This window comes from Chiloscyllium punctatum, chromosome 32, assembly GCF_047496795.1.
Source record: "Chiloscyllium punctatum isolate Juve2018m chromosome 32, sChiPun1.3, whole genome shotgun sequence".
NCBI classification, from domain to species: domain Eukaryota; kingdom Metazoa; phylum Chordata; class Chondrichthyes; order Orectolobiformes; family Hemiscylliidae; genus Chiloscyllium; species Chiloscyllium punctatum.
The window spans coordinates 59,164,600-59,191,249 of record NC_092770.1 but is presented as its reverse complement, the minus strand read 5'-3'; the positions used below and the strand labels follow the sequence as shown (position 1 = coordinate 59,191,249).

Here is a 26,650-nt window from a genome sequence, read left to right as displayed (position 1 = left end):
TTGAGACATTGCTTAGATTCATTTGTTCAACTTTTCTTTTGTTGTTGCACATCAGGAAAGCATTCACCACTGGGAGGGGAAGAATTGAGCTCAGCACTGTCACCTCGGCAGAAAGAGAAGGCAAAGGGAGAAACAAAACAATTGAGAGCAAAATGTAAATGCATGGAGAAAACAGACAATAAAAGGCAAAAGTGAAAGCAGCATATGAGGCAAACATTAGGACATTAGGGAGGAAACAACCATGGTAGCACACTGGGAAATAAATGGAAAAAATGGCATTACGTCATAGCAAATGGAAAATACTAGGTTAATAGCAGACTTAACTTTAAGACATTTTACACCAGGGTCTTAAACTTTAGTCTTTACTGTAGGGCTGTGCCTTCGAATCTCCTACCAATGTAAATATTTTCCCAACGTTTACTCTGTCCAGGCCATTCAGCTTCTGTATGTTCCAATTAGATCACCCCCGTCCCCCCCCCCCCCAACTCCATCGAATATATACCCAGAGTCCTCAAACATTCCTCCTATGTTAAGGTTTTTAATCCTGTGACCATTCCTGTGAACTTCCACTGAACACGCTCCAGGACCAGTACAACCTTCCTAAGATATGGGGCATAAAACTGTGCACAATACTCCAAATGTAGTCTGACCCGAGCCTTGGAACTACATCCCTGCTTTTATATTCAAGTCCTCTCAAAATAAATGCCATCATTGTATTTGCCTTCCTAACTACTGACTCAACCTGCAAGTTTTCCTTGAGACTTCTAGACTAGAACTCCCAAGTCTCCTTGCACTACAGAATTCTGAATGTTCTGCCCATTTAGAAAATAGTCTATGCCTCTATTCTTCCTACCAAAGTGCATGATCTCATACTTGCCCACGTTTTACTCTATCTGCCACTTCTTTGCTCATTCTCCTAACCTGTCCAAATCCTACCGCAGCCTCCCCGCCTCTTCAATGCTACCTGTCCCTCTACCATCTGCAAGCTTCAAGGATCTGTGGAGAGAAAGAAGTCAACATTTCAAGTTTAGTGCCCCTTCTTCAGAACTAAAAAACTCAGTTTTGAGGAAGGGCCTCTGGACCCAAAACATTGACTTTGCTTCCTCTCCACAAATGCTGCCAGATCTGTTGAGTTCTCTGATTTTGTTTCAGATTTTCAGTATCCACAGTTTATTGTTTGGGAGTTAAAGGATGATTGATTTTAAAAATAGCTTTAAAAGGGCACTGTATAAATAGACTTGAGAAATAAATTAATTCCTGTCTGAAGAGAGCAGGGATTAAGAGTTGTCATAATGGGTATGTTGGTTTTAATGGCTCTGCCTGCTACTAAAAATTGTCATGTCCTCCTAAATCTCCAGGAACTAAGCATGCTAGTTAGGCCCAAAGGAAGCTTGAACTATTTCCATAAAAATAGATGGGATTCAATTTATTTTAATAAAATTAGGCCAAAAGAAAATTGCCAGTGAATTGATTTAATTAATCAGACTGTGTGGTAAGATCTAAATTTCTCAAATTTAAAGTGTCTTCTACTTCTGAGATCTACCTGACGATCTATTCTTCATCTTTGGCATCTCGGTGAATGCTGCCAAATTGTATAACCTTTCACAGTCAAATTACAATGATAGTTTTTTTTTTATATGAAGTGCTGTTGTATGGCTGCTGTACAAATACACACTGACCTTGAGAAAATGACTGTCAAGTGGGCTGAAAGTGTTTCTACCCGCCAACCAATAACAAAGAAAGAAAGAATGCCTCCTATCTTTCACTACTTAAGCAGCTGGAAAAGCAGACTTAGTAGAGATGAGATCTGTTGAGAAAATAAATGTTTTGTATAACCGCACTGTTCAATATCAGTAGAGTAAAACCGCACGTGAAAAGATGCATTCATTTTTTCTGCAAATGAAGTTGCCTTGCCACATTTAGCATCCACCACAATCACCTGGACCTGGTTGACACCTGGCCCTTGTTTCCATAACACTCCGGCTGCCTGTGTACAGGCCTCTCCAGTGTGTATCAGCTGGAAAGTGACTGCTTATTTCAAAGTCCCTAAGACATTTTTGCAAAACTTCATAGGGATCCCATTTGGGGTTGTGAACTCTGAAGCAACAATGGCTACTCAATGCAGGAGTGCAACTATACCTCTGACAAAAAGGTCTCTACTCTCACAGCACGCACCCACCCCCTTACCCTCCAATTTCACTGTGGAGTCATGACAACATTCAAGCCTGAAAATGGAATCACAACAGGGAAAAATATTTGGGAAGCGCTACCCCAAGATGCCAAACAACGTGTGTGCAAACCCAGAGTGCTGTATTGGATGGAGTGCTGGGGTCTGCTTTTTGCTGTTGGCACTCTTATCTACTTCTTGTTAATGGATGTTGGTGATCACTTTTGCTCAGAGACTGCTGGCTTAAGTCTCATTTGGTCAAGTCACTGAAGGTCTCCAAGAAATCTTAATTTTGTTTTACTTTTTTACCTATATGCTGTTCACAGGGAGTTTCCTACTTTCACCTGCATATCCAAGATCAGTTCAGTTGTTGGTTGCTGACCCTACACAGGAGGTTGACTCTGCATCTCTCCATGATGTAAAAATTGCATTCTAAACACTGAAACACAAAGTGTGGATTGAGATTTAAGAAAACACCAAACTTGGCCCCAACCACCTGCTCCTTGCATAGAGCTATGCATTCTATTTTAAAACATGAATAACACAAAGTTCAGATATTTCTTCCTAATCCAATATTTCTTCCTAATCCCTGAAAGGTAATGCAGCAAGAACATAGATCATTACAGAGCAATACTGGCCCTTTGGTCCTCGATGTTTTGCTGACCTTTAAATCAACCTGAAGCCCATCTATCCTACACAATTCCATTATCATCCACACGTCTATCCAATGACTGTTTAAATGCCCTGAAAGTTGGTGAATCTACTATTGTTGCAGGCAGGGCATTCCACGCCCCTATTCTGACTACCTCTGACATCTGTCCATATCTATCACCCCTCAATTTAAATCTATGTCCTCTTATGCTGGTCATCACCATCCGAGGAAAAAGGCTCTCACTGTCCACTCTATCTAACCCTCTGATTATCTTGTATGTCTCAATTAAGTCACCTCTCAACCTTCTCCTCGCTAACAAAAACAGCCTCAAGTCCCTCAGCCTTTCTTCGTAAGACCTTCCCTCCATATCAGGCAACATCCTAGTAAATCTCCTCTGAACACTTCCTAGAGCTTTCACATTCTTCATATAATGCAGTGACCAGAACTGTACGCTATATTCCAAGTGCGGCCGCACCAGAGTTTTGTACAGCTGTAACATGACCTCATTGCCCTGAAATTCAATTCCTCCGCCAATAAAAGCTAACACATTGTATGCCTTCTACAACTTGGGTGGCCCTATCAACTTGGGTGGCACTTTCAGGGATCTATGTACATGGACATTGAGATCTCTATACTCATCAACATGACCAAGAATCTTACCATTAGCCCAGTAGTCCTTATTCCTGTTGCTTCTTCCAAAGTGAATCACCTCACACCTTTCCACATTAAACTCCATTTTCCACCTCTCATCCCAGCTCTGCAGCTTATCTATGTCCCTGTGTAACCTGCAACATCCTTCAGCACTATTGACAACTCCACCGACCATAGCGTCATCTTCAAATTTATTAAACCATCTTTCTACGCCCTCATCTAGGTCATTATAAAAGAATGACAAACAGCAATGGCCCCAAAACAGATCCTTATAGTACACCATTAGTAATGGATCTCCAGGATGAACATTTCCCAACAACCATCACCCTCTGTCTCTTTCAGCTAGCCAATTTCTGATCCAAACCACTAAGTCACCCTCAATCCTGTGTATCCGTATTTTCTGCAGTAGCCTACCATGGGGAATCTTGTCAAATGCTTTACTGAAATCCATGTACACCACATCAACCGCTTTACCTTCATCCACCTGTTTGGTCAGCTTCTCAAAGAACTCAATAAGGTTCATGAGGCATGACCTATCCTTTAAGGGTGAAGAAATTATGTCTTCACCCTTATATTGTTTCAGATGTTGTTATTGTTCTGCTTGCACAGGCATTACAGTTCTAAAAGAACTGTAGCTCTCAAGGAACAGAAAAAGACTTGCATTCATATAGCACCTTTCAGAACATCTGAAAATGTTTCACAGTTTTGATGTAAAACCACATCTAGTCTGTTTATACACTGTTAGCTTGCTCAGGTCTCCCTCCTGTTATCCCAGACACTGGTTCAGCAGAGACCAGACTAAGCAAGTTCTGATCTGTCCTGTGAACATCTTGATACTTATATTTTTATAACAGACTTGTACTACAGTAGGAGCAGTGGTGCCTCCAGACATTGCTATTGCTAGAGGCGGGGAGATGTCCCACCTATTGCATATCATCAGTAGTTCTGGACACTGTTAGCATTGGATGTGGTGCTGGGATCTACGTTTTGCAGCTGGCAGCCTTAATATCTACTATTGGATAATAACAATTGAGCTTACTGTTGCTGGGGTGTTGCTATTCCTGTTGGGATGCTGGCTGTTGTTGCTGAGTGCAAGGCTGCTGTAGCCTGCTGATGGTTGCAATGGATGTTGCTATGGTTTCTATTGCTTGATTGTGTGGGATTCTTGCTGGGTGCTGGGCAAGCTCATTGCTATTAATAGCAAAGTGTCTATGGTTCCAGCATTTCTTTTCCCTGATGCTGGTGGGATGGTTCTGATGGAAAGCACCTTGTAACTTCATCTTCACCTCAATCCAGACACTGCCTCTGTTCTTTGCTTCCTGTCCCTGTCTCTGCCTCTTGGCTCCCTGTCTTCCTATCCCCCTGTCTTTGCCCCCTGTTCCCATTCTCTGCCCCACCTCTCTCTCTCTCTCTCTCTTTCTATCTACCTGATTCTGCCCTATCTCCCTGTCTCTACCCCCTATCTCACTGTCTCTGCCCCATCTCCCTTTCTCTAGCCCCATCTCCTTGTCTCTACCCCCATCTCTCTTTCTCTCTCTACTCTCTATCTCCCTTCCTCTACCTCCTATCTCACTGTCCCTGCCCCATCTCCTTGTCTCTGCCCCCACCTCTCTCTCTGCCCTCTATCTCACAGTCTCTGCCGCTTATCTCCTTATCTCCCTCTCTCTGACCCCATCTCCCTTTCTCTACCCTCTGTCTCCCTATATCTGCTCCTATCTCTGCCCCCTGTCTCACTGCCTGTGGTCCGTGTTGCCGGAGGAGGAGCAGGGATTCTCCCACAATCCTGTGCCATTAGCTGATGGAAGCTGCGCTTGCAGCGGCCGCTCTGCCCATTGCCTCTACTCAGTCTCTTGCCGTGGAGCCAGGGCAGTGGCCGGCCGGGATGGAGCGGGGCAGCGGGGCGACTTCTCCGGCGGCCAGCGGGCTGGGGCTGGGGGCCAGCCAGCGGGAGCAAGCAGCAGCGGCCGCCGGCTGGGAGACACCGGAGCCCGGCCACAGCCCTCTCCAGCAGTCGCTGAGCGGGTCCCAGAGTCTGGAGCAGCGGCTGAGTGAAATGGGAATTAGGAAGCAGACATCGTACAGGTGGGTCCGGGGGATGAGAGCTGCTGTCTGAGCTCGGAGTGTTGGAGACTCGGGCTATAACCTTGGCTGGAAAATTAACCAAAACCTGGGCTGAATGCAGTGTTGCAAACCGAGGGCTTGTGGATCCTATCATTGTTTTGTTTTGCAATGAAACTGAATAGTCTATTCATGCAGCAAAAATAAAAGCAGGATATTTGTGACAGCTTGAGGAACAACATTATGCAGGCAATGCTATAGGATTAGGGAATTCGCCTTTTAAAACATCCATGTCCTAACTGAGGTTCTCTCTGGCCAAATATTTTTTTTAATTTAAATTGCTTGTTTGTGTGGTGGGTAACACTGTAAACTTTACTATCCATCCATATCTTCAGCTAAATAACAAATTATTGCCAAAGAGATGATCGTGTTGTTGCACCACCACAGGGTGCTATGCTGCAAGGGCCCTGAAAGAATGAGCTTGGCATTTTGTCTTATTATTTGCCATACATGTCAATTCACCTCGACCTCCAAGCTGTTTGACAACAATTGAGCATTAAATAGGAGCTCACAGTTGAAGGTCCTCTATCAAGTCTCACCATTGCTGTTTACGTGGCAGTGCAGTTCAGGGTAGATCTACAGGGTACACCCTGAGATTTTAATGTATTCCACTACCAGTTGGTGGGTACCTGTACATCCTGTAGCAGGATTAGACTCTGATTGCATTTTGACATTCACTTGGATCCACTGGGAAGGTATTATGCAGTGGCACCTTGACATCTGTAAACCAAACTAAGTGCAGACTGGTTGATTAAAAATGTCAAAAAATGCTTCCTCTGTGTATTGTCTAGTTGGGTACTGAAATGTGTACATTAGAAAGCTTCCAAGTTCAGATCAGATTATAATCCATTCAGTGTGAATCTATGGCAACAGAGGGGCATGGGTGCAATTAATCTCTATTTCATTGGAAATGGGGGTGTGTGTGGGGGGGGGAGGTGCAGCAAGCAATTAGCCAGGGGTTCTGGTCCTAGTAACTGTTTAACTATTCAAGTCAAAAGTGCCCTGGATAAGTACAGGATCAGCATCATTCGTAACTCCCCTGCAGTTGAATAGGTTGTTAAGGGTCTTGGTTGATGCACATATAGTGGCTATTGGACCAAAGTATGCAAGGTAACCCAGCAATTGTGCGAAATAAGATTAGGGAAGACAATTTCAAGAGGGATAGGGCTTGAACAGAAGAGAAATATCTCTGAAATGAAGATGAAGTGAGTGAGAAAGGCTTACTCCAGTGAGAGCTAGCCTGCTAACAGTAAGACATCACAAAAGAGCTGATATCCTCTCAAAGTAGCCAAAACATCATACAGCCTGATGGTTTAATTATTGTTATTGAATGAGTCAGAACACGAACCATCAGTTAAAGCATTTCAGCTCCCAGCAAGATATAAAATAATGCATGTAATAAGAAGATCTATCCTTCCATTTTTGAGGACTCTAACATCCAAGCATTGCATGCTTCACATATTTATAAATATTCATTTCAAGATTTTTTTTCTAATCCAATTATTTGTCGATAGTGCTGCTTGTCTCTCCATGACAGAGTCCTCCTACTAAAGCTATTAACAGTCATAGTCACACATGGCTTGGAAATTGTTCAGTGAAGTCATATCTTGCACAAATACTGCACTAACAGAAAAGGGAATTGCAGACTGCAGAGGGTACAGACTGCCACCATTGCTATGTCTCAGATACACCTAAGCCAAGTTGATAGCATATCAACATTTTCAGAGTTGATAGGGTGGCTGGAATGGGACAGTTCAGAACAAGGAGGCATTACTTTAAAACTGGATCAAGGCTGTTAGGGATGAAGTTAGGAAACACTCCTCAAAAGGAGTGGTAAAAATCTAAAATTTCTTCTCCAAAAAGCTGTGGATTCTCATTGGGCATTGTGACTGATAGACTTTTGCTAGGGAAGGGTAAAAGAGTTCCTCAGCTTGTAATTTATATGAGTACATAAGAAATAGGTGCAGGGTTAGGCCTTATGGCCTTGAGTCTATCCATCATGCAGTATGACCACGGCTAGTCTGCCTGATCTCCAGCTGACCACACTAACCGCACATCCCTCCATTCTTTTAATATCCAAAAGCTCTATCTTGAATATGTTCAATGACTGAGTATCCACAGCTTTCTCAGGTACAGAATTCCAAAGGCTCAAAGCTTTTTGAGAAAATACCTTCTCACCTCAGTTCCAAATGGATGCACCAATCTTCAAAGACTTTGATCTCCAATTATGAATTTTTTAGCCAGAGGAAACATCCTCCCAATAGCTGCCCTGTCAAATCCCATTAGTATTTTATAGGTTTCATCGAGGTCATTTCAACATCAAAGAATTTTAGCAAAGATGAATTCTCTTTCATAGACTGCACCAAATTCTCTAAATGCCTTTATATCTCATCCCTAAAAATGGTAGAGTCTATTATTTGTCTTCCGACTGATGTCAGGCTAACTGATCTATAATTCTCTGTTTCCTCTCTTTCTGGAAGAGTGGTTTTGCTCTAAACCACAGGTACCATTCTAGAGAATTTGAGAAGTTCAAAACCAGCACATCCACTACTTCTACAGCCATCTGTTTTTAAAATTCTTGAATGTGGACCATCATGTCCGAGCCATTTGTTTACTTTTAGTCCTGCTGGTATCCAGTATTACTTCTTTATGAATACTCAATACTTTAATCTCCTTGTTCTCTCTACTTTGTTCTCCACTACTTCCAGATTTTTGTCTTCCACAAAGAATTTACTTAACATTTCTGCCATTTCCTTATTTCTCATTATAATTTCTGCTGTCTCTGCCTTTACTTTCCTTAGTTCTCTTCATTTTATATACTTTTAGAAAATGGTAAAATCTCTTCTTTTTGGTCCCCTGCTGAATTCTATTTGCTCTTCAATAGCTTCTTGGTCGTCTTTTGCTGAATTATATAATCTGCACAATCCTTAGGATTATTACCCATGACAATATTATCAATCACTTTCTTTAGTCTGATGCTATCTTTATCTTCTTTTAATTAGCTATGTTTAGATCCTTTAAAAGATGAAGTATCTTGAATGAAGTTAGGATATCTTCTGTAGTTTCAGATATGCAGAAACAAGCCAAGAGAGCAATAAATATTATGTTGCAGAGAGAAGTAAAATAAGACTACCCAGAGCTGATGTAACTTTTGCAGAGGTCACCAGTCACATGTCTGAAAGCTATTTGTTGATACTCCTTGACAGACCAGTTTCTACCCCGATATAATCCTTGATAATTTGAGAATAAAGGTGTTGAAAATAGTGGTAATAATGTGAAAGTAGAGTTGTCAGCTTAGTTGGCTAAAAGTATGGTGCAGAATAATGCCAACAGCATGGGTTTGATCTCTGTGCTGAAAATGGGTCACTGGATTCAAAATGTAAACAGGTTTCTCTTCACAGATGCTGCCAGACTTGCTGAGTTTCTCCAGCAATTGATTTGTTGTGTTCAATCCCCATACTGGCTGAGGTAGTCCTTGAGGCCTACCTTGTCCCGTAATGGGGTATTATGGCATGATACATGATTGGACAATGGTACATAGATAGAGAGAGAGAAAAAATGGTGAGAAATCGGTGAGTGGAGCAAAAATACATTTTTTGATAAGTGTTTGACCTGTTGTAGCATTGGCTTTAATTTCTCAATTGAGGATTCTGATATACGGCTGTTCTTTACAGAATTGTTTTTGTCCAAATATGCTCCTTGGGCACACCGAGACCCAGTTGGAGACTAGGTTCTGCTAATTGAGGCTTTGAGTTACTGAGCTGTTACCAGAGGGGACAAGATTAGATATTTCAATCAATTTCAACCCTAGTGGCAGTCCATTGCATGCATTTAAATTCTGGATCCAATATGTTACAGTTGATAAACGCAGAATTTTGTGCAGGCATAGGTCTCAAAAACAGATACTGGCAAGTGGGAGGAAGAGGAGAAATTGGCTGTGTTGTTTTACTGAGTGGAATGAATTACTATAACAATAACAAAGAAACAAACTGCAGCCTAGAAGAAACTATGATTAAGGCGGGACTTCATTGATGCATGTCAAATATTGAATTTTACAGATCTTTGTAAAGGGTGTCAGAAAAGAAATTTGTGAAACATAACTCTGGGACTGGTACTGGAAATGGTTCTTTATTCAAATGTTTACTAACCTTTGTGCAAACAAGGAATGATAGACATGAACACTGGAGTACAATGATAGATGAGTTAACACGCTGGAGGGGTGGACTTTGCTACAATTCAAAATCTGTGCTGACAGATTAAGACAGTCCTGATGGACTTGGCTGAAATGGGCAGGTTTATCTCATCTTGATTTGTCTTACAATGTTTGACTATAAGTCACAGGCATACCGCCTGTAGCGCAGCTTTTTTTGGTATCCCCTTTGTTCAGTGGGAGGACCATCTGGATTTGAAGAGTGACTCAGTAGAACTTCCTGCTCAGACTCCTCATGTCAGCAGCTTGGCACAAGGTTGCGGAAACATTAACACTTCATTCACACATTGGCCGTTGGGTGCTCAGTGCTCAGCTGTTTGATCAGTTTCTTCCAGCTCCCAGTACAAAACTAAATTCCCAGAGCTTGGTTCAAAAAGCATCCTCTCAGTTGGTTATTGTATATATTACACTGGCCCAAATATTTAACATCAAAATATTTTCTGTAACTGTTTGACGTCAAAATGAGGAACATTACCACGAATAGTTGACTTTTCAAATGCAAACATAATGACCAAGATGCTTGGTCAACATTTAGCCAGGATGTCCTGTTATGAACAGTGCTATGCAAATGCAAGTATTTCTTTCAATGTTTGATCCCTCACTGCATCCAATAACTACTGTCAGCATATTTTTGTTCAAATCAATCATTGACAATTTTACTGTCACTTTTTGCAGAGAGACACAACACCAAAGGGACTCTGAAACTTGCAGTTCCCTTAAAGGTAGAAAATAAAAACCCTGTGATTGGAGAGTAGAATGGAACAATGAGATGGGAGGAAGGCAACTAGCAAAGCTGTAAGAAGGTGCTCATAGCTTGGTCGAGGGTCTTGAGTGGAGGTTCCTGTTAAAATCGGAAAGGTTTCTGCATCAGGGACAAATAGCGTCTAAAGTCAGAAGGCACAGTACTGACATACTGACTCCGCAGCATGGTGGCCTGAGTCAGTAGTTTCTCATTATAAAGTGGCCTCAGCACATACAAGACTTTCCAGTTCTGCACATTTTAATGATCATTGGTTGTTGTTAACTAATCTGAGGTACGCTACAAGTTGTTTTAAAAAAATACAACTTTCCAACTATGTTTTTTCTGATTCATATGCAAATGTTACAAATTTAAATATTCTTTCCTTGCAGGAATAGAATGAAAATAGTAATGTAGGGTTTACAATGTCTTTGCACAGCTCAGAAGTAATCTTTTCCATTGATGCCATGAAAATTTCCTGAAATTATGCAGGAATACATCAAAGATACATATCTCACCTGGAGTACTTTCACTGGGCATGAAATGGACTGATATCTCAATTCTTCAGGCTACTCTGTGCAATTATTTACGGAGAATAACATTTCAAAGTTTGAATGATAAAACATATACTGTGCAGAGGGAGGCTATTTGACCCATCATGTTGCTGCAAGCTCTTTGTAAGAGCAACTCCGTTAATTCCACTTCAATCCCTTCATGTAGCTCTATTTTTTTTTCAAATCTCTTCAGGTGTTTATGCAGTCTCCTTTTGAACTCCACCGTTAAATACTTTAAGACAATGCATTAGAGCGTAATCAATTGCTGTTTATGGAAGGTTTATTCTTGACTCCCTGTTGTTTATTTTAAAAATCACCTTAACATGGCTCCTCTGGTTCTAGAACCTTACACCCATTGGTTTCTATCAGTTTATGCTGATTTAATGCCTTGTGGTTTTGAACACTTTTCAAAATGCCTCTCACCTTACTCTTCTCACAGATGAAGACGACAAGCTTCTTCAACCTTTTCATGTAGCTGAAATCCCTCATCCCTAGAACTATTCTCAAAAAAAATCTATTTTGCTAAAGCCTTCAAGTGTGGTGCCAAGAACTGGCCACAGTGCACCATCTGAGGTTGTACCAATGTTTTGAAAGGTTTATAGCTTCCTTGCTCTTGCATCCAAATGGACAGAACTTTATCAGCGATACCCTGCAGTCAGAGATTGGCCAACAGCTCATTATTACACCAGCACCGCTGGAATGGTAGTAACTGCTAGAAACACAAGCAGTCCCAATGGGTCACAAAGGGCCAGAAGCCCCAGGACACAGGGATGTTCAGGGCCTTTCAACAAGGTGAAGGGAGGTAGAGGTGCTTGGGGGAGGGTTTGTGTGTACATCTGACTTGAAGGGTAATGAGGAGACCTAGACATTTTTTGGGAGGGAGATGTTTTGTGTGGTGCACCCAATTTCAATGAGGATCATTATTTCAAGTTAGCTACTAACCACACCCTTAAGTCATCATATGATTTATAATATTATGGGCTAAATGCTGGGAAATGGGCCTCGTTCAGATGAGACATCTGGTCGGCATGGATGAGGTGGACAGAAGAGTCTGTTTCTGTGCTGTATAAATCTGTGATGCTATTATGGAGACTTGGATGTCACACAGGAATAGTTGTTGGATGTTTAGATGTTTCAAAAGGAATAGGGAGGGAGGTCAAAGAGGTGGGAGACTGGCATTGCTAATCAAGGATAGTTTCACAGCTACAGAAAGTAGGGGTTGTCAAGGAGGATTTGTCTACTGAGTCAGTATGGGTGAAAATCAGAAACAAGAAAGGAGCAGTCACTTTATTGGGAGTTTTCTATAGCCCCCCACCCACCCCCAATAGCAACAGAGATTGGAAGGCAAATTTTGGAAAGATGTAGAAGTTACAGGGTTATTGTCATGGGTGACTTCAACTTCCCTGATATTGATTGGAACACTAGTCAGTCTTGTATTGGTGGTGGGCAAATTATTAGAGAGGGTTCTGCAAGACAGGATTTATGATTATTTGGAAAAGCATGTTTGATTAGAGATAGTCAGCATGGCTTGTGAGGGGAGGGTCATGCCTCACAAACTTTACTAAATTCTTTGAAGATGTGACAAAACACATTGATAAAGGTAGAGCAGTGGATGTGGTGTACATAGATTTTGGCAAGGTGTTTGATAAGGTTCCCCATGGTAGGCTTATTCGGAAAGTAAGGAGGCATGAGATATAGGGAAATTTGGCTACCTGGATACAGAATTGGCTGGCCCATAGAAGACAGAGGGTAGTAGTAGATGGAAAGTATTCAGCTTGGAGCTCGGTGACCCGTGTTGTTCCACAGGGATCTGTTCTGGGACCTCTGCTCTTTGTGATTTTTATAAATGACTTGGATGAGGAAGTGGAAGGGTGGGTTAGTAAGTTTGCCAATGACATAAAATTTGGTGGAATTGTGGATAGTGTGGAGGGCTTTTGTAGGTTGCAATGAGACATTGACAGGATGCAAAGCTGGGCTGAGAAGTGGCAGATGGCATTCAACGTGGAAAAGTGTGAGGTGATTAATTTTGGAAGGTATAATTTGAATGCAGATTACAGGGTTAAAGGCAGGATTCTTGTCAGTATGGAGGAACAGAGGGATCTTGGGGTCCACGTCCATAGATCACTTAAAGTTGCCACCCAAGTTGATAGGGTTGTTAAGAAGGTGCATAATGTGTTGGCCTTAATTAGCTGGGGATTGAGTTTAAGAATTGCAAGGTTATGCTGCAGCTCTACGAAGTCCTGGTAGACCACACTTGGAATACTGTGTTCAGTTCTGGTTGCCTCATTATAGGAAGGATGTGGAAGCTTTAGAGGGGGTGCAGAGGAGATTAACCAGGATGCTGCCTGGAGTAGAGGGCATGTCTTATGAAGAAAGGTTGAGGAAGCTAGGGCTTTTCTCATTGGAGCAAAGAAGGATGAAAGATGACTTGATAGAGCTGTACAAGAGGTTGAGAGGCACAGATAGAGTGGATATCCAGAGACTTTTTCCCAGGCAGAAATAGCTATCATGAGGGGGCATAATTTTCATAGAATCCCTACACAATAGAAACAAATCCACACCGAATCTCCAAGAGTAACCCACCCAGACCCATTCCCCTACCCTATTAATCTATTTTTACCCCTGAATGTTCTATGTTCTCTTATCACTGGCAGTTTCCTATTTAGTCAAATGTTAAACCTTTTTTTAAGGCCACAAGCACAAGATTTTATTTGGGAAAGTTGTGGAAAAGAACCGGCATTATTCATGAGGTAACGAAAGTGGGGAAATCATCCATTTTGCTGCAGAAAATGGGAAACCTTTGTTTTACTGCACTCAGAGGGAGACCATTATTTTAACTGCAAGAAAATGTGAAATGATCCCCAGCATGCAGCAGAGATTTCTAGCATTACTGATGAACAGACTTCCAGCTTTAAAAAAAAGGAAAAGAAAGCATCTTCGCTCTGCCACACTGTTTAAAAGGTTCAAGACAAGGAAAATTAAACAGAAGTAAAAAGGTCACAGCAGTTCGGAAATACAGCAGAATTTTAAAGCTTTAAAGTAGGGTTTTCCAATCGTTTCTGAGTTTAAATTTGATTAATTAATTACATCTTTTTTCCACCACTCTTTTTGCTTTAGCATCAGAGCTACAGAGAGAAAATGACTTGACCCCAAGTCCTGATCACCAGGGAAATAGAAGGAACAGGGGCTAAGTTAAGGAGTTGGGAGCTTAGAACCTTCTTAGAAGGGGGCATACTCATAGCTGCCCTCAGTAGAATCACCAGAAAGTAGGGATCAGAAATGGGCTACTTTCCAACCGGAGTTTTCTACCTCACCAGCCAACTTTGTGGGCAGGTTTTGCAAGGGCAGGAGGAGGAGGAAGAGGGGGATAAAGAATGGAAGGATGAGTGTTTGGGTGATTCATTCTCATTCCTCTACTCCCTCATCCACACACTGCACCAGACGTTGGCTCACCACTCACCCTTCCACATATTTACTCATCACTCATTCACTCACTTCACTCACTCACTCAGCCAATCCCTCAAGCACCCACTCCACCCCTATAACCCCATCACCACACATTGACCCACTTATCTAGTCATGTGTGCACTTATACACTCCCCACCCCCAACAATCCTCTACTTTCCACCGACTTATTTACATATCTACCTCCCAAGTCATCCTTCTGTCAAATGCCATAAAGCACTCCCTCACTCATCTAACGCTCACTCACTCATTCCCCAGTCACTCAATCACGCAACCCCCAGTCACTCATTTACCTGCTCTCCCTGTCACTCACGCACCCTCCCCTAAAGTCACTCACAGGCTCAATCACTTTCTCAGCCCCAATCACTTCCTCACTCACCTTCCCACATCGATACATGCTCACCCACTCAAACAAACAGCTCCAGTCAAATCCACTCACCATCCTCAGTCGCTCACCCACTCATTCTCTCATCACCCACCCATGCCCTACAGTTACTCACCCACTCACTTATCCACTTGCCTTAACCCTCCACTCACCCAATCACTCAGCTATCTTCCCAGTCACACACAGTTCCACCATTGCCACCCCTACTGATGCTCTGCCCCACTTTCTCACCCTCCACTTCCTGATGATGTGCTGACATAACAGTATCAGAGCAAGAAAAATCCTCTCATACAAAGAAGTCAATGAGATACTGGCACCAGCATTAAAACAAAACACTCAGTACACTCCTAATGGAAACTGGTGATCCAAAAACTCCAGTTATATCAATGGACATTTCATTAAATCTAAGCGTGATGCAGCAATGAGTGCCATTGTTTCATCAGATTGAATAGTATGACTGCAGAAACAGTTACACTTGTTAGAAATGGAACTACATGATCCAGATGACATAACTCTTAAGATTAAAGATATGCTACAAACAATTCTGCATCACAGAGAGCTGAGAATGTTTACATGATTACAATCAATATTTGTCATTCTTGAGCCTGCATAATGTCTTGAACTCAACAACCTTGTGATAGCAGGTGGTGTTCAACTTGTTCCAAGAGACAGTGAACAGGTCAAGAGATACCCATTTATGTCCAGTCCAATTAAACAGAAACCAGTCAGGGAACAACTGGTCCAGGAACAAACTGCCTCCATTCAACCTGTGAAGAGGCAAGTGGTATCAGGGTTTCATTGGGCTTCCTAGACTTATCATGGAACTTGAAATGGGAAGAACAAATCTACTGAGATTACCTATGATGGTTAGTGAGAATTGGTTCATACCATTAATAGGAATGATACCTGTGACTCCACAGGAGTGGTGGAAATGTTTTTCATTTACATCTCACTGAAGAACCTTTGGATTGCTGAACTAAGCAAAGTTTGTCGATATTTGCTGCTGCTCACAAAGCGAATGAACAGTCCAACCCACTTGAGGACATTGAGGAATTTTTAACTGAAGTTCAGAGCTCAGGCGACTGACTGTGTGGAGTTTGCACGTTCTCCCCGTGTCTGCGTGGGTTTCCTCCGGGTGCTCCGGTTTCCTCCCACAGTCCAAAGATGTGCAGGTCAGGTGAATTGGCCATGCTAAATTGCCCGTAGTGTTAGATAAGGGGTAGATGTAGATGTAGGGGTATGGGTGGGTTACGCTTCGGCGGGGCGGTGTGGACTTGTTGGGCCGGAGGGCCTGTTTCCACATTGTAAGTAATCTAATTCAAGACTGTCCGTAGAACAAATTGTTACAGCAAATTTGGATTTAATATCAGATGATGAACAAACACAAGTTCAAGAAAAACAATTCAATTTTTCATCTCCAAAACCAGGATTAACAGCATCAGTGCTGAGTAACTAACGTTCCTCCCTTGCCATGACCAGTGGAAAAATGTCTGTGCATTTGTACAATAAGCATGGATGGTGTCCAACAGAAACAACAACTTCAGAGAAAGTTTACATTCTTCAATACAGATTGAAGACAGAGACTTGCTGATATAAAATGAAGATTAGCTGCATACAACTTCATGGAAGCTTGACCAACATGAGCGGCTTCAGAACAAAAAGAAGAAATTCCCTGCTTCAGAAATCCAGAATACTGCAAAGAAAAAAGTACTTGATTCCAATGATCACCCTTCTTCTATGAAAGGTTTCACCAATGATGTTATAGAACAACTATCTGAATCAACAGGCAAGAGTTACTCAATAAGAGACATCCAGAAAATTTAGGGTTCTCTACATAAGGATAAGATACCAGCCACACTTGGGTGAGCAAGAACAACCTCGGTCAGGAGTATCCAAGAGATAAAATTTCCTCTAGCGGAGAAACACCTTACAGATCACATAAGGTCAAGATCAGAATGAAAGTCAACAGTCCTCAGGCCAAAGACTTACTAATCTCCCAAGTTTAAAGAGAATATGTTCGTAAAGAATTTGTAAAGTCAGAGACTTGAGGGATGATGGAATAGTAGTAAATATAACTACATATATGAATGTACAAATTTTACCAGTTGGAAAGTAACCTTGATAGAGATGTTGTGTAAGGTAATGGTTCTGAAAAGGTTAATGTTGGAGACTGTAATAAGCTTCGATGATGATGACATATAATCTTGGATGGCAAAATTGGAAAATAGCTCTGGATTTGAGGAGAATGGTGTGTCATCTATGTCATCCAATGGTCTTAGTAACAAGGATTCCTGATGTTTTGGGCATAAGCCCATCATCGATTCTCCTGCTCCTCAGATGCTGCCTGACCTGCCGTGCTTTTCCAGCACCACACTTTTTGACTCTGATCCCCAACAACTGCAGTCCTCACTTTCTCCTAGTCTTAGTAGCTATGTCTAATTAGATAATGTAGCTTCTGTGAACTATCATGTAATGAACTACATCTTGTAGTTTAAGAAGAGAATTTTCTTGTAAAGACTCACTAGTAGTTGTTCCTCTAGTAATGTAAGTTAAATAGGATCACAGACCCAACCAAAGAGAGGGGAATGGTTGTACATTCAGACACCACATCCAACTGCCTGCTACTAATGTGTAATCCACACCCTACTACACTTGGTATAATGCATTTCCAGATACGGAGAACTGATATTAATGAACTTCAATTGGTTAGTTAACAGGAAACAGTAAGTAGGCATAAATGAGTCATTTTTGAATTCACAAGATTTGATGATTTAAGTAGCTGAGGAATCAATGCTGAAAAGTTAAATATCTACAATTCAAATCAGTGACTTAGATGAATGGATCAAAACGTATGGTTGCTAAACTTGTTGATGACAATCAGTGGGAAAGTATATTGTGAAGATGCAAAGGAGTTTACAAAGGGATATACATGGGTTAGATTAAGTATGTGGGCAGAAATCTGGCAAATATAGAATAATGTGACAAAATCTGAACTTGTCCACTTCAACAGGAAGATTAGAAAAGCAATATATCATTTAAATTCAGAGAAGTTACAGAACTCTGAGGTACAGAGGGATCTGAGGGCCCTGGTACATGAATCCCTAAAGGTTGGTATGTAGGTACAGCAAGTGATTAGCAAGGTGAGTGGAAAGTTGTCATTTATTGCAAAGGGAATGTAATATAAAAGTAGGGACGTTCTCAACACAGCTGTATTGAGCAATGCAGTAACTATGTTTGGAGTACTGCATACAGTTTTGGTCTCCTTGTATAAGGAAGGATGTAAGTTCATCAGAACAAGTGGGAAAGGTTCACTCAGCTGATAATTGGGACATTGGGGTTGGTTATCTTATGAGGAAAGGTTGAACACGCTAGTTCTTGATCCATTGGAATTTAAAAGTATGAGGGGTGATTTTATTGATACAAATGAGATCCTGAGGGGACTTGACGTAATGGTTGCTGAAAGCAAGTTTCCCTTTCTGGGGAAAAGAGTTAAGATCTAGAGGACACAATTTAAAAATAAGGGTTGCCCATTTAAAATGGAGATGAGCAGAAATCTTTTCTCTCAGAGGATTTTGAGTCTTTGGAAATCTCTTTGCCAGAGAGAGGTAGAGGCAAGGTCGCGGAAGGTGCTTACCTCAGAGGTACATTGATTCTTGACTAATAGGGGAATCAGCAGTTATTGGGGACAGGTAAGAGAGTGGACTTGAGACTGCAATCAGATCAGCTCTTATCTTAGTAAATGGTAGATAAGGCTTGAAGGGGGCCAAATGGCCTACTCCTACGACTAATTTGTCTATTTGCATGAGATGATTGTTATTAATATCTATGATTGATATTAATAATCTGCTAGATATGTGTAACTGGTACTAATGAACACCTAGATGCCTATTACAGATATGAATATGAATATATGAAATTGGGATGAGAGTAGGATTTTTGGTCCTTCAAATCTGCTCCACTTTTGAACAAGATCATGACCTATCTTCCATCTCATATCTACTTCTCCCACCATCCCTATTCTCTAGCCATTAGCAAATCCTCAGTTGATGCTAAAGTAGCATTAGTTTTTGTAATAACCTTCTTGTGTGGCACTCTATTGAATGAAAATCCAAAAGTCCTATGTCCACTGGTGCCTCAATATCCATCCTTCTAGTTATATCCTCAAAAAGCTCTCAAAAAATCTATCAAATATTTCTCTTTTCACAGGTCAGTGTTGATTTTTCTTAAGCTTATACAACTTTCTAAGTGCTCTGTTATATCATCCCTAGTGACAAACGCTAGCATTTTGCCTACTACTGGTGTTTGGCTACCATGCCTATAGCTCTGTTTTCTCTCTTCGTCCTTTGTTAAATATCAGGATTAACTTTGCAACAATCCAATCCTTAGGAGCTATTTTAGAATCGAATAAACTCTGAAGGATCAAAATCAACCAATCTACTACCTGTATATACATTTTTAAAACTCCAAGATGCTAGGGTCAAGTCCAGGGAATTTGTCACCATTAAGTCCTTCTAATTTCTAATACCCTTTCGCACAGGAGCCCTTCATTAGGAATCCTGATGAAGGGCTCCTGCCGAAATGTCGATTTTCCTGCTCCTCAGATGCTGCCTGACCCGCTGTGCTTTTCCAGCACCAGTCTAATCTTGACCCTGCTTAACTATATGATCTGCCAGTAATGCTCACAAGACAAAGCTTTTCACTGTGCCTCGGTACACATGACAATAAATTCAATTCAATTCAGTTTAGGGTAATAATCCACAAGTTATTACTTTTGGATTCTGCTTTTTATTGGACCCCAACTTCACAGACTTCATTTTTCCGAGTTCTACATGTCATTGGTTTCTAAGTAGATCATGCAAACTGGATACTCCCTCTCCAACTAAGAAACTCACAAATATCTGTGACTGATATTAGTGAACTCTGAAATGTGGAACCATTGAATTGCCACAGCACAGAGGCCCATTTGATCCATCTTATCTGTACTGGCCCTCCGAGGAAGGAATTCACATACCACCGTATCCATCCTCTTCCCACATCCTTGCACAGTCGTCCCCTTCAGATATTTACATGACATAGAACATTTCAGCACACAGGTGGCCACTCTGCCCATCATATCTGCACCAGTGAAAAAAACCATTTTTTATTCTCCTGCATGTGGTCCATAACATCAGTAAAGTCGACATTTCGGGAAAAAGCCCTTCATCAGGAATACAGGCAGAGTGCCTGAAGGGTGGAAAGATAAATGATAAGAGGGTGGGGGTGGGGAGAAAGTAGCATAGAATACAATAGGTGAATGGGGGAGGGGGGCTTTTGCCCGAAACATTGATTTTACTGCTCCTCTGATGCTTCCTGAACTGCTGTGGTCTTCCAGCACCACTAATCCAGAATCTGGTTTCCAGCATCTGCAATCATTGTTTTTACCTAGTTGATTTTAACCCTACTGCAAATCCTCTTGCAAGGATGCCTACCTTGAAGAAGTTTTCCTCCTCTCTCTACAAGACTCCCTCTCCCACTGCAACTCCCAGGTCATTTCCTCTGCCCTGAAGCTCTTCAACCATGTCCTGAAACAGACGATCCACTCCACCCTCCTCCCTGACCTATCACCTTCATCCCCTCCCCCACTCACCTATTGTACTTTATGCTACTTTCTCCCCACCCTCTTATCATTTATCTCTCCACCCTTCAGGCACTCTGCCTGTATTCCTGATGAAGGGCTTTTGCCCGAAATGTCGATTTTACTGCTCCTCAGATGCTGCCTGAACTGCTGTGCTCTTCCAGCACCACTAATCCAGAATTTATAACATCAGGGTTTATGAGACTTCAAGTACCTGTCCAGCCACTATTTTTCAATGAATTTTCTGCTTCTCCTGAACTTTCAGGCAGTGTGTTTAAGGCCTCTGTCAGTCTGGCTGAAAGACAAACACTCATCTCTTCTCTAATACTTCTGCCAATCACTTTAAAACTATGTTCCCTCGTTACTGACCCCTCTGCTAATGGAAATATGTCCGTCGCATGCACTTTATCCAGGCCCTTCACATATCATATTTGTGGTTGATATTAATCATCCAGACAGGTAGTTCTGGTTGTTAGTAATAATCAGCTAGATGTTTTCCCCATACATAACAGACTGTGGAATATTTCTTATTGATAGTAATGCGGTCCCAGGTATCTGTTATTGTTCTGTAAGGCACTCCTGTTGGTTGTGTGCTGATAGCAAGTTCACTAAAACATACAAACTTTCCTTAAATCTATGTACTGTCCTTCATTAATCCTCATGAATGCATACATTTATGATCCCTGTATTGACAAATAACTTCTAAAAATTTATTGGAACTTTGACTTGATCAACAAGCTTCAAGTAAAGTTTTTATTGTAACAAGCAAGTTAAATGTAACATGTAAACATGAGAACATTAGTTAGCTAATAAAGCAACTACAGAAAAAGGTAACCCTTATCAGTGCTTTTACGGACCTGCAGACTCCAGACTACATATGCATAAATAATACTCCACAGGATCACAGTCTTCACAGTAATGCCCACAACTACTCCCAGGTTCCAATGGGTTCCCACATTCTTGTTTCAATTAACTGTAATATCATGTAATCATCAAAATGCACTTCGGAGAGTTTTCACACTAGTGGCAAGGCTGACGAGAGTAAACCTTTGAGTATTTAGACAGCTATAGGATGTTTCTTTGACCATAGACTATATTCACTGAAGTAGTTCAGGATATGTTGCTTTCTCCTTCTGCTAAAGATTCTAGCTGCAGACTTCAAAGTCATCATGCTCTCCCTCCGTATCCTGTCCTTTGCAGCTTTTGCCTGTGTCTTCAGCTCTGAAACTCAATCATTTTGATAGCCTCCAACCTACCCCAAAACCATCCCCTCCACCACCCATTCCCATGTTAACTAAGCCACATAAGCTTGTTTTAGGGTAGATCCCAAATCACAACTCTTCATTTCTTTTACCTTGAGAACTGGCAATGCTGTAAAACTGAAAGAAAAGGATGAATTGCTGAGGAAATTCAGAAGGTCTGCCAGCATCTGTAGAGAGAGCAAATACTTAATGTTATTAAGATTTCAGTAAGTAAAGGGGGAATTCAAAAAATGATTTACCTATACACTGTTAATGGAGGGGGGGGGGGGGGAAGGATAGGAGGAGCAAGTAGGACAGATGATAAAGACAAAAAGGGAGAGCAATAGTGGTAGAGGGGAGATATATATGGATATACGTATTAATAACAGAAAATGGTTAGCTCTGTGGAGGGGAATACCATGCAAAGGCATTGGGAAGACTGGGGGGTGGGAGACTGGGAAGGGGTGTAATCAAAGTGAATGACAGCTCATAGCTTGAATTTGTTGTATTCAATGTGGAGTGCTGAAGGTTTACAAAGAAAATGAGGTGTTGTTTCTCCACCTCACATTGAATTTTGCAGGAATAGGATGGAAATGTTAGCATGGCAGCAAAGTTATTTATTGATACAGCAAGTGATCAGAAGATTAAGATTATTCTTACATACAGAGCTAATTGAAATGAAACCATATTGAGCAGCGAATACAAAGTACAAGCAATATGCTAACAGACTGGATGACTGTTTTGCAGAACAACTCTGCTCTGACTGTGGGAATGATCCTACTTTCTAGTTGCTTGCCATTTCAATAAACTAGTAAGTTAGCTAACCAACAGCAAGCAGACATTTTGAGTAAATTGGTCTTTTTCTCATTGGCAAGCTAAAACTCGCAATAGAGTATTATTTAAATTTGGAATTTAGAAACAGGATGGCAAAATGGCAAAAGCAGGAGGCTATTCAGTCCAATGACACTATAATGCCATTCAACGTGATTGTGGCTGATCCTCTCAACACCATTTTCCCATTTTCTTCCCATACCTGTGGCAGCATTAGCTTTTATGAATTTGTTTCTTAAATATATTAAGTGATTTGGTCTTCATAGCCTTTTGTGAAAAGAATAACACAAGTTTACCACACTATGTGAGAAAACCTTTCCTCAGTCCAAAGTGGTACACTACATAGCCTGAGACTGAGAACCCTCATTTCCCCCTTTTGAGCTATCCAAAACATAGTCTCTGCATCCAATCTATTCAAATTTGTCAGAATCTTGACTCTTCCAATGAAATCCCTACTCATTTATCTTAACTCTAGCACGTACAGGGTCAGCCAATCCAATTGTTTTCCATTAATTCTCTGCTTTCAGACTATAAGGGACACTGCATCAGTCTTCATAAGTTTATATACTTTAGCTCTTATAGTTTGCTTTTATGCTCTTTGCAATTGTGTTCATTTTTCCCCCACTTCATTCTCCTTTGCCAAACTCTAAACTGCTTTCAATCCTCAGGTTCACTAATTCTGATCAATTTGTTCAGAAACATTATTATACAGCCAGAGGTAGACCCAGGCTCACAGGTGGGGAACACTGCAAATCTGCCAAAAGTACCCTTAAACTATAACAGTAACCTGAAGGAGAATTCAAAATTGCAGGCAAGCAGCCCTAGATTTTATACAAGATTAATCTTTAACACCACTCCCACCAGTTCACAGTTATTCCACTCTACACCAGAATGGCATTAACAAGAGCCCTAAGCCTCTCTTATTAATATTACTGGGATTTAGATCACTCTTCAACAGGCATTTACAAAAAAAAGTTAAGCCAGTTACTTAATCAGCTAATCCCACCTGCTCTGCAATAAAGGACTTGATTTGCTTGATTAGCCCTGTCCCCAAAGTCTTTAAGAGATTTTAAATGTAAAGCAATATTCTTAAGTAAAATGCTAAATTGCCAACAAGCAGCCCTGGACTTTATACAAAATTAACCCTTAAAATTTAAAACTGTCATCAATTCACAAACTTTCCACTCTGCACCAAAGTACTAGGTTTATTATTGTACAATCCAGTTAACAGCATAGAATAGAGTCCCTAAGTTTCATAAATGCCTGTGAACAAGGTGGGAGTAAAGTTAACTCAGATATTGTGGATCGTGTCAGCCAGAATAAAAATTCTAAACCATGCTGTGGACGAGGGGCTCATTGTCATGATGTTCCGGAAACTTGCAGAGATAACCCAAGCAAGGAAGCAAAATTACCAAGCCATGTTGCTCACAGAGACAATATGTAATTTCTAAAGTATTGTTGACCACCAGCAGGCATGTGATAATAATACACTGGATATCCTCTACACAGCTTGTGCTATCTTATTGACTTACTGTTTTTTATAAGTCTGAGACCACAGAACAATACTCTGCACTTCTGTGTCTTCCTTTCTTGTTATTGTTTACTTCTTTAGTTGACTGTGACTGGTGAATTATTTTAAGTGGATCTCTCACTTCTCTTGTATGTTATTGGTTCCAAAATTATTCTCTCTACACCTCTGATTGATCATCTACAATTTTACCTGACAAAAGATTTTCATCAGTTTGCTGTTGCCAATGTCTGCCTCACTCTGTTAAATTTAGTTAGTCCAAAATCTACAATCATGGTTACTGTGTTAACTTTCTCCCTTTCAATTCTATAATTGAATTTGATTGATTCATGATCACAATGAGATAATTCTTCCCTTGGTACACTATTAATTCAGTCTAGTTTATTATTCTCAACAAAATCCATGTATGTCTTAGTGGTTTGACAATATATTGCTCCAAGAAACTATCTTAAATGCATTCAAAAAGTACAGTGGCTTTCTGACTTGGGCTACTCTGCACCTCCCTATCAATATGCAAATTAAAGGCATGCATTAAAGCAAAAAAGCTAAACATCTGCAGATGCTGAAAATCAGAAACAAATTACAGAAGTTGCTGGAATAACTCAGCAGGTCTGTTAGCATTTGTGTACAGAAAGTAAAGTTAATATTTCGGATCCAGTGACCCTAGTACAGTTCTAAAGAAGGGTCACAATCTGAAAAGTTAACTCTGCTTTCTCTCCACATTTGCTGACAGAACTGCTGAGTTTTCCCAGCTATTTCTGTTTGTGGTATGCATTGGAGCACCCTTCTTTTACTATAAGTCTTACTGATCTCTGCTAATATTGTCAGCCATTTCATTGCTGCTCCCAGGAAGCCAGTAAACAAATCCCACTACAATTTTAAATCCTCTCATATTCACCTCTCCTAATCTTAGATTCCATCCCTTACAGATAATCTCCCACGCTAATGTAATAATCATATCTTATATCAATAAAATCAGGTCACATCTACAAGGGGATATAATGATGTAATAGTAATATCATTGGACATGTCATTCAGCGACCCAGGCTAATGCTCTGAGTATATGGATTAAAATCCCTGATAACCCCTGGTGACATTTAAATTCAACTAATAAATCTGAATCATAAAGTTTAGTAATGGTGATCATTGCAGCTATCATTGAGTTTTATAAAAGGCATATCTGGTTCACCAATATCTTTAGGGAGCAAAATTGTCTTTACACAGCCTGGCAAACATGTGACTCCAGACCCATAACTATATACAGAGTAGTTCACTCTTAAATATATTACCCTCTGAAATGTCCTCGTAAGCAACTTAGACCAAGTGTAAATTAGGGATGGCAAAATATTCCAGTAATGCCCACATCCCATGAAAAAAATAAAGTATTTTAAAAACATCTTCAAGATTTAATAGTTTTCAGTTGGAGGATCCAGTACTCAGACAAATGATGGGGTGTTCATAATAACGTATATCCGAATATTGTACTGTGATAGTGTGTGCACAGTCTCTTGGACAGTATTGCTAGAGTCAACTGTTATGTATGATAGCTTGGAGGTATATGCATGTTGTAGTGAAAATTTCATAATAAGGTATTTTGATGTTGCTTTGTGGATGGTGAAATGATTGCTTGACTAATGCGTTGTGACCGTATACTCAAATTTTGCAATGTTATTCCACATGTTGAATCCTGAGGCAAGGGTATGCATAAATCAGAAAACTATTCAGCATGACGCATCTGTCTGGGGAAATTGCTTCAAATGATGAAATGTTCATTGTAGGGCTGTGGGAGTTGGATTCATGCTGGGAGTAGATTGGAGATTGCCGAGTACCAAGGTATACTAATTATAAGACCCACATCAATTCTCTAACTTTGTCCGAGCTGTTTATTGTTCTCCAGGCCCTATCCCATCACCTTGCCCAATTTTCAATCTTGATAACCCATTCATCTAACCCATCCACCTGCCAACCCATGCATTCTCTGCCCCCTTGCTCTTTATAGCTCTTATGCCATCAACCATCACATGGCTCCTTCTGGCGCCCTAACTAATTGAATGCTTACTAATGCAAAGTCACCACCTCACCAACTTCCTTGTGTCTTTCACTTTCCACAACAATTCACCTAGCATCAACATTAATAGACCTCAGAAGTCATATAGAGATGAAATAAATAACAATTTAAATTTAAATATAAAATGCTGACTTCACTGTATTTTCATTCTTGAAAGTCCATTCAATACATTTGAACACACTCCCCCAAAATCCTTAATCTCTCATAAAAGCAAATTTTTTATATTCCTAACCCCACATCAAAGACAGCTAATATTTTAATAGCTTCATTGAACTGTGAGTCAAACTATAAACATACAATACCCCACTGTGATAATGACTGGTTATAGAAAGCAGTCAAGCACGAATAATCCTATAATGATAATTGTGTGAAAAACAGCAATTGAAATTGTTCACGTAGATGTTTGTTTCAACTCTGATGCAGGCAG

At 40.7% G+C, this 26,650-nt stretch overlaps 1 protein-coding gene across 7 annotated transcripts in view; it reads left to right on the top strand.

Moving 5' to 3' along the window:
* The first annotated feature begins 5,046 nt into the window (after positions 1 to 5,046).
* dgki (diacylglycerol kinase, iota) overlaps positions 5,047 to 26,650 on the top strand; it is a 235,012-nt gene continuing 213,408 nt past the window's right edge. For all 7 annotated transcript variants that reach the window (XM_072552477.1, XM_072552472.1, XM_072552476.1 and 4 more), the window contains exon 1: positions 5,047 to 5,552. In XM_072552477.1, the coding sequence (XP_072408578.1) occupies positions 5,269 to 5,552 (284 nt within the window). In that variant the 5' untranslated portion in view covers positions 5,047 to 5,268. The remainder of the gene's footprint in view (positions 5,553 to 26,650) is intronic.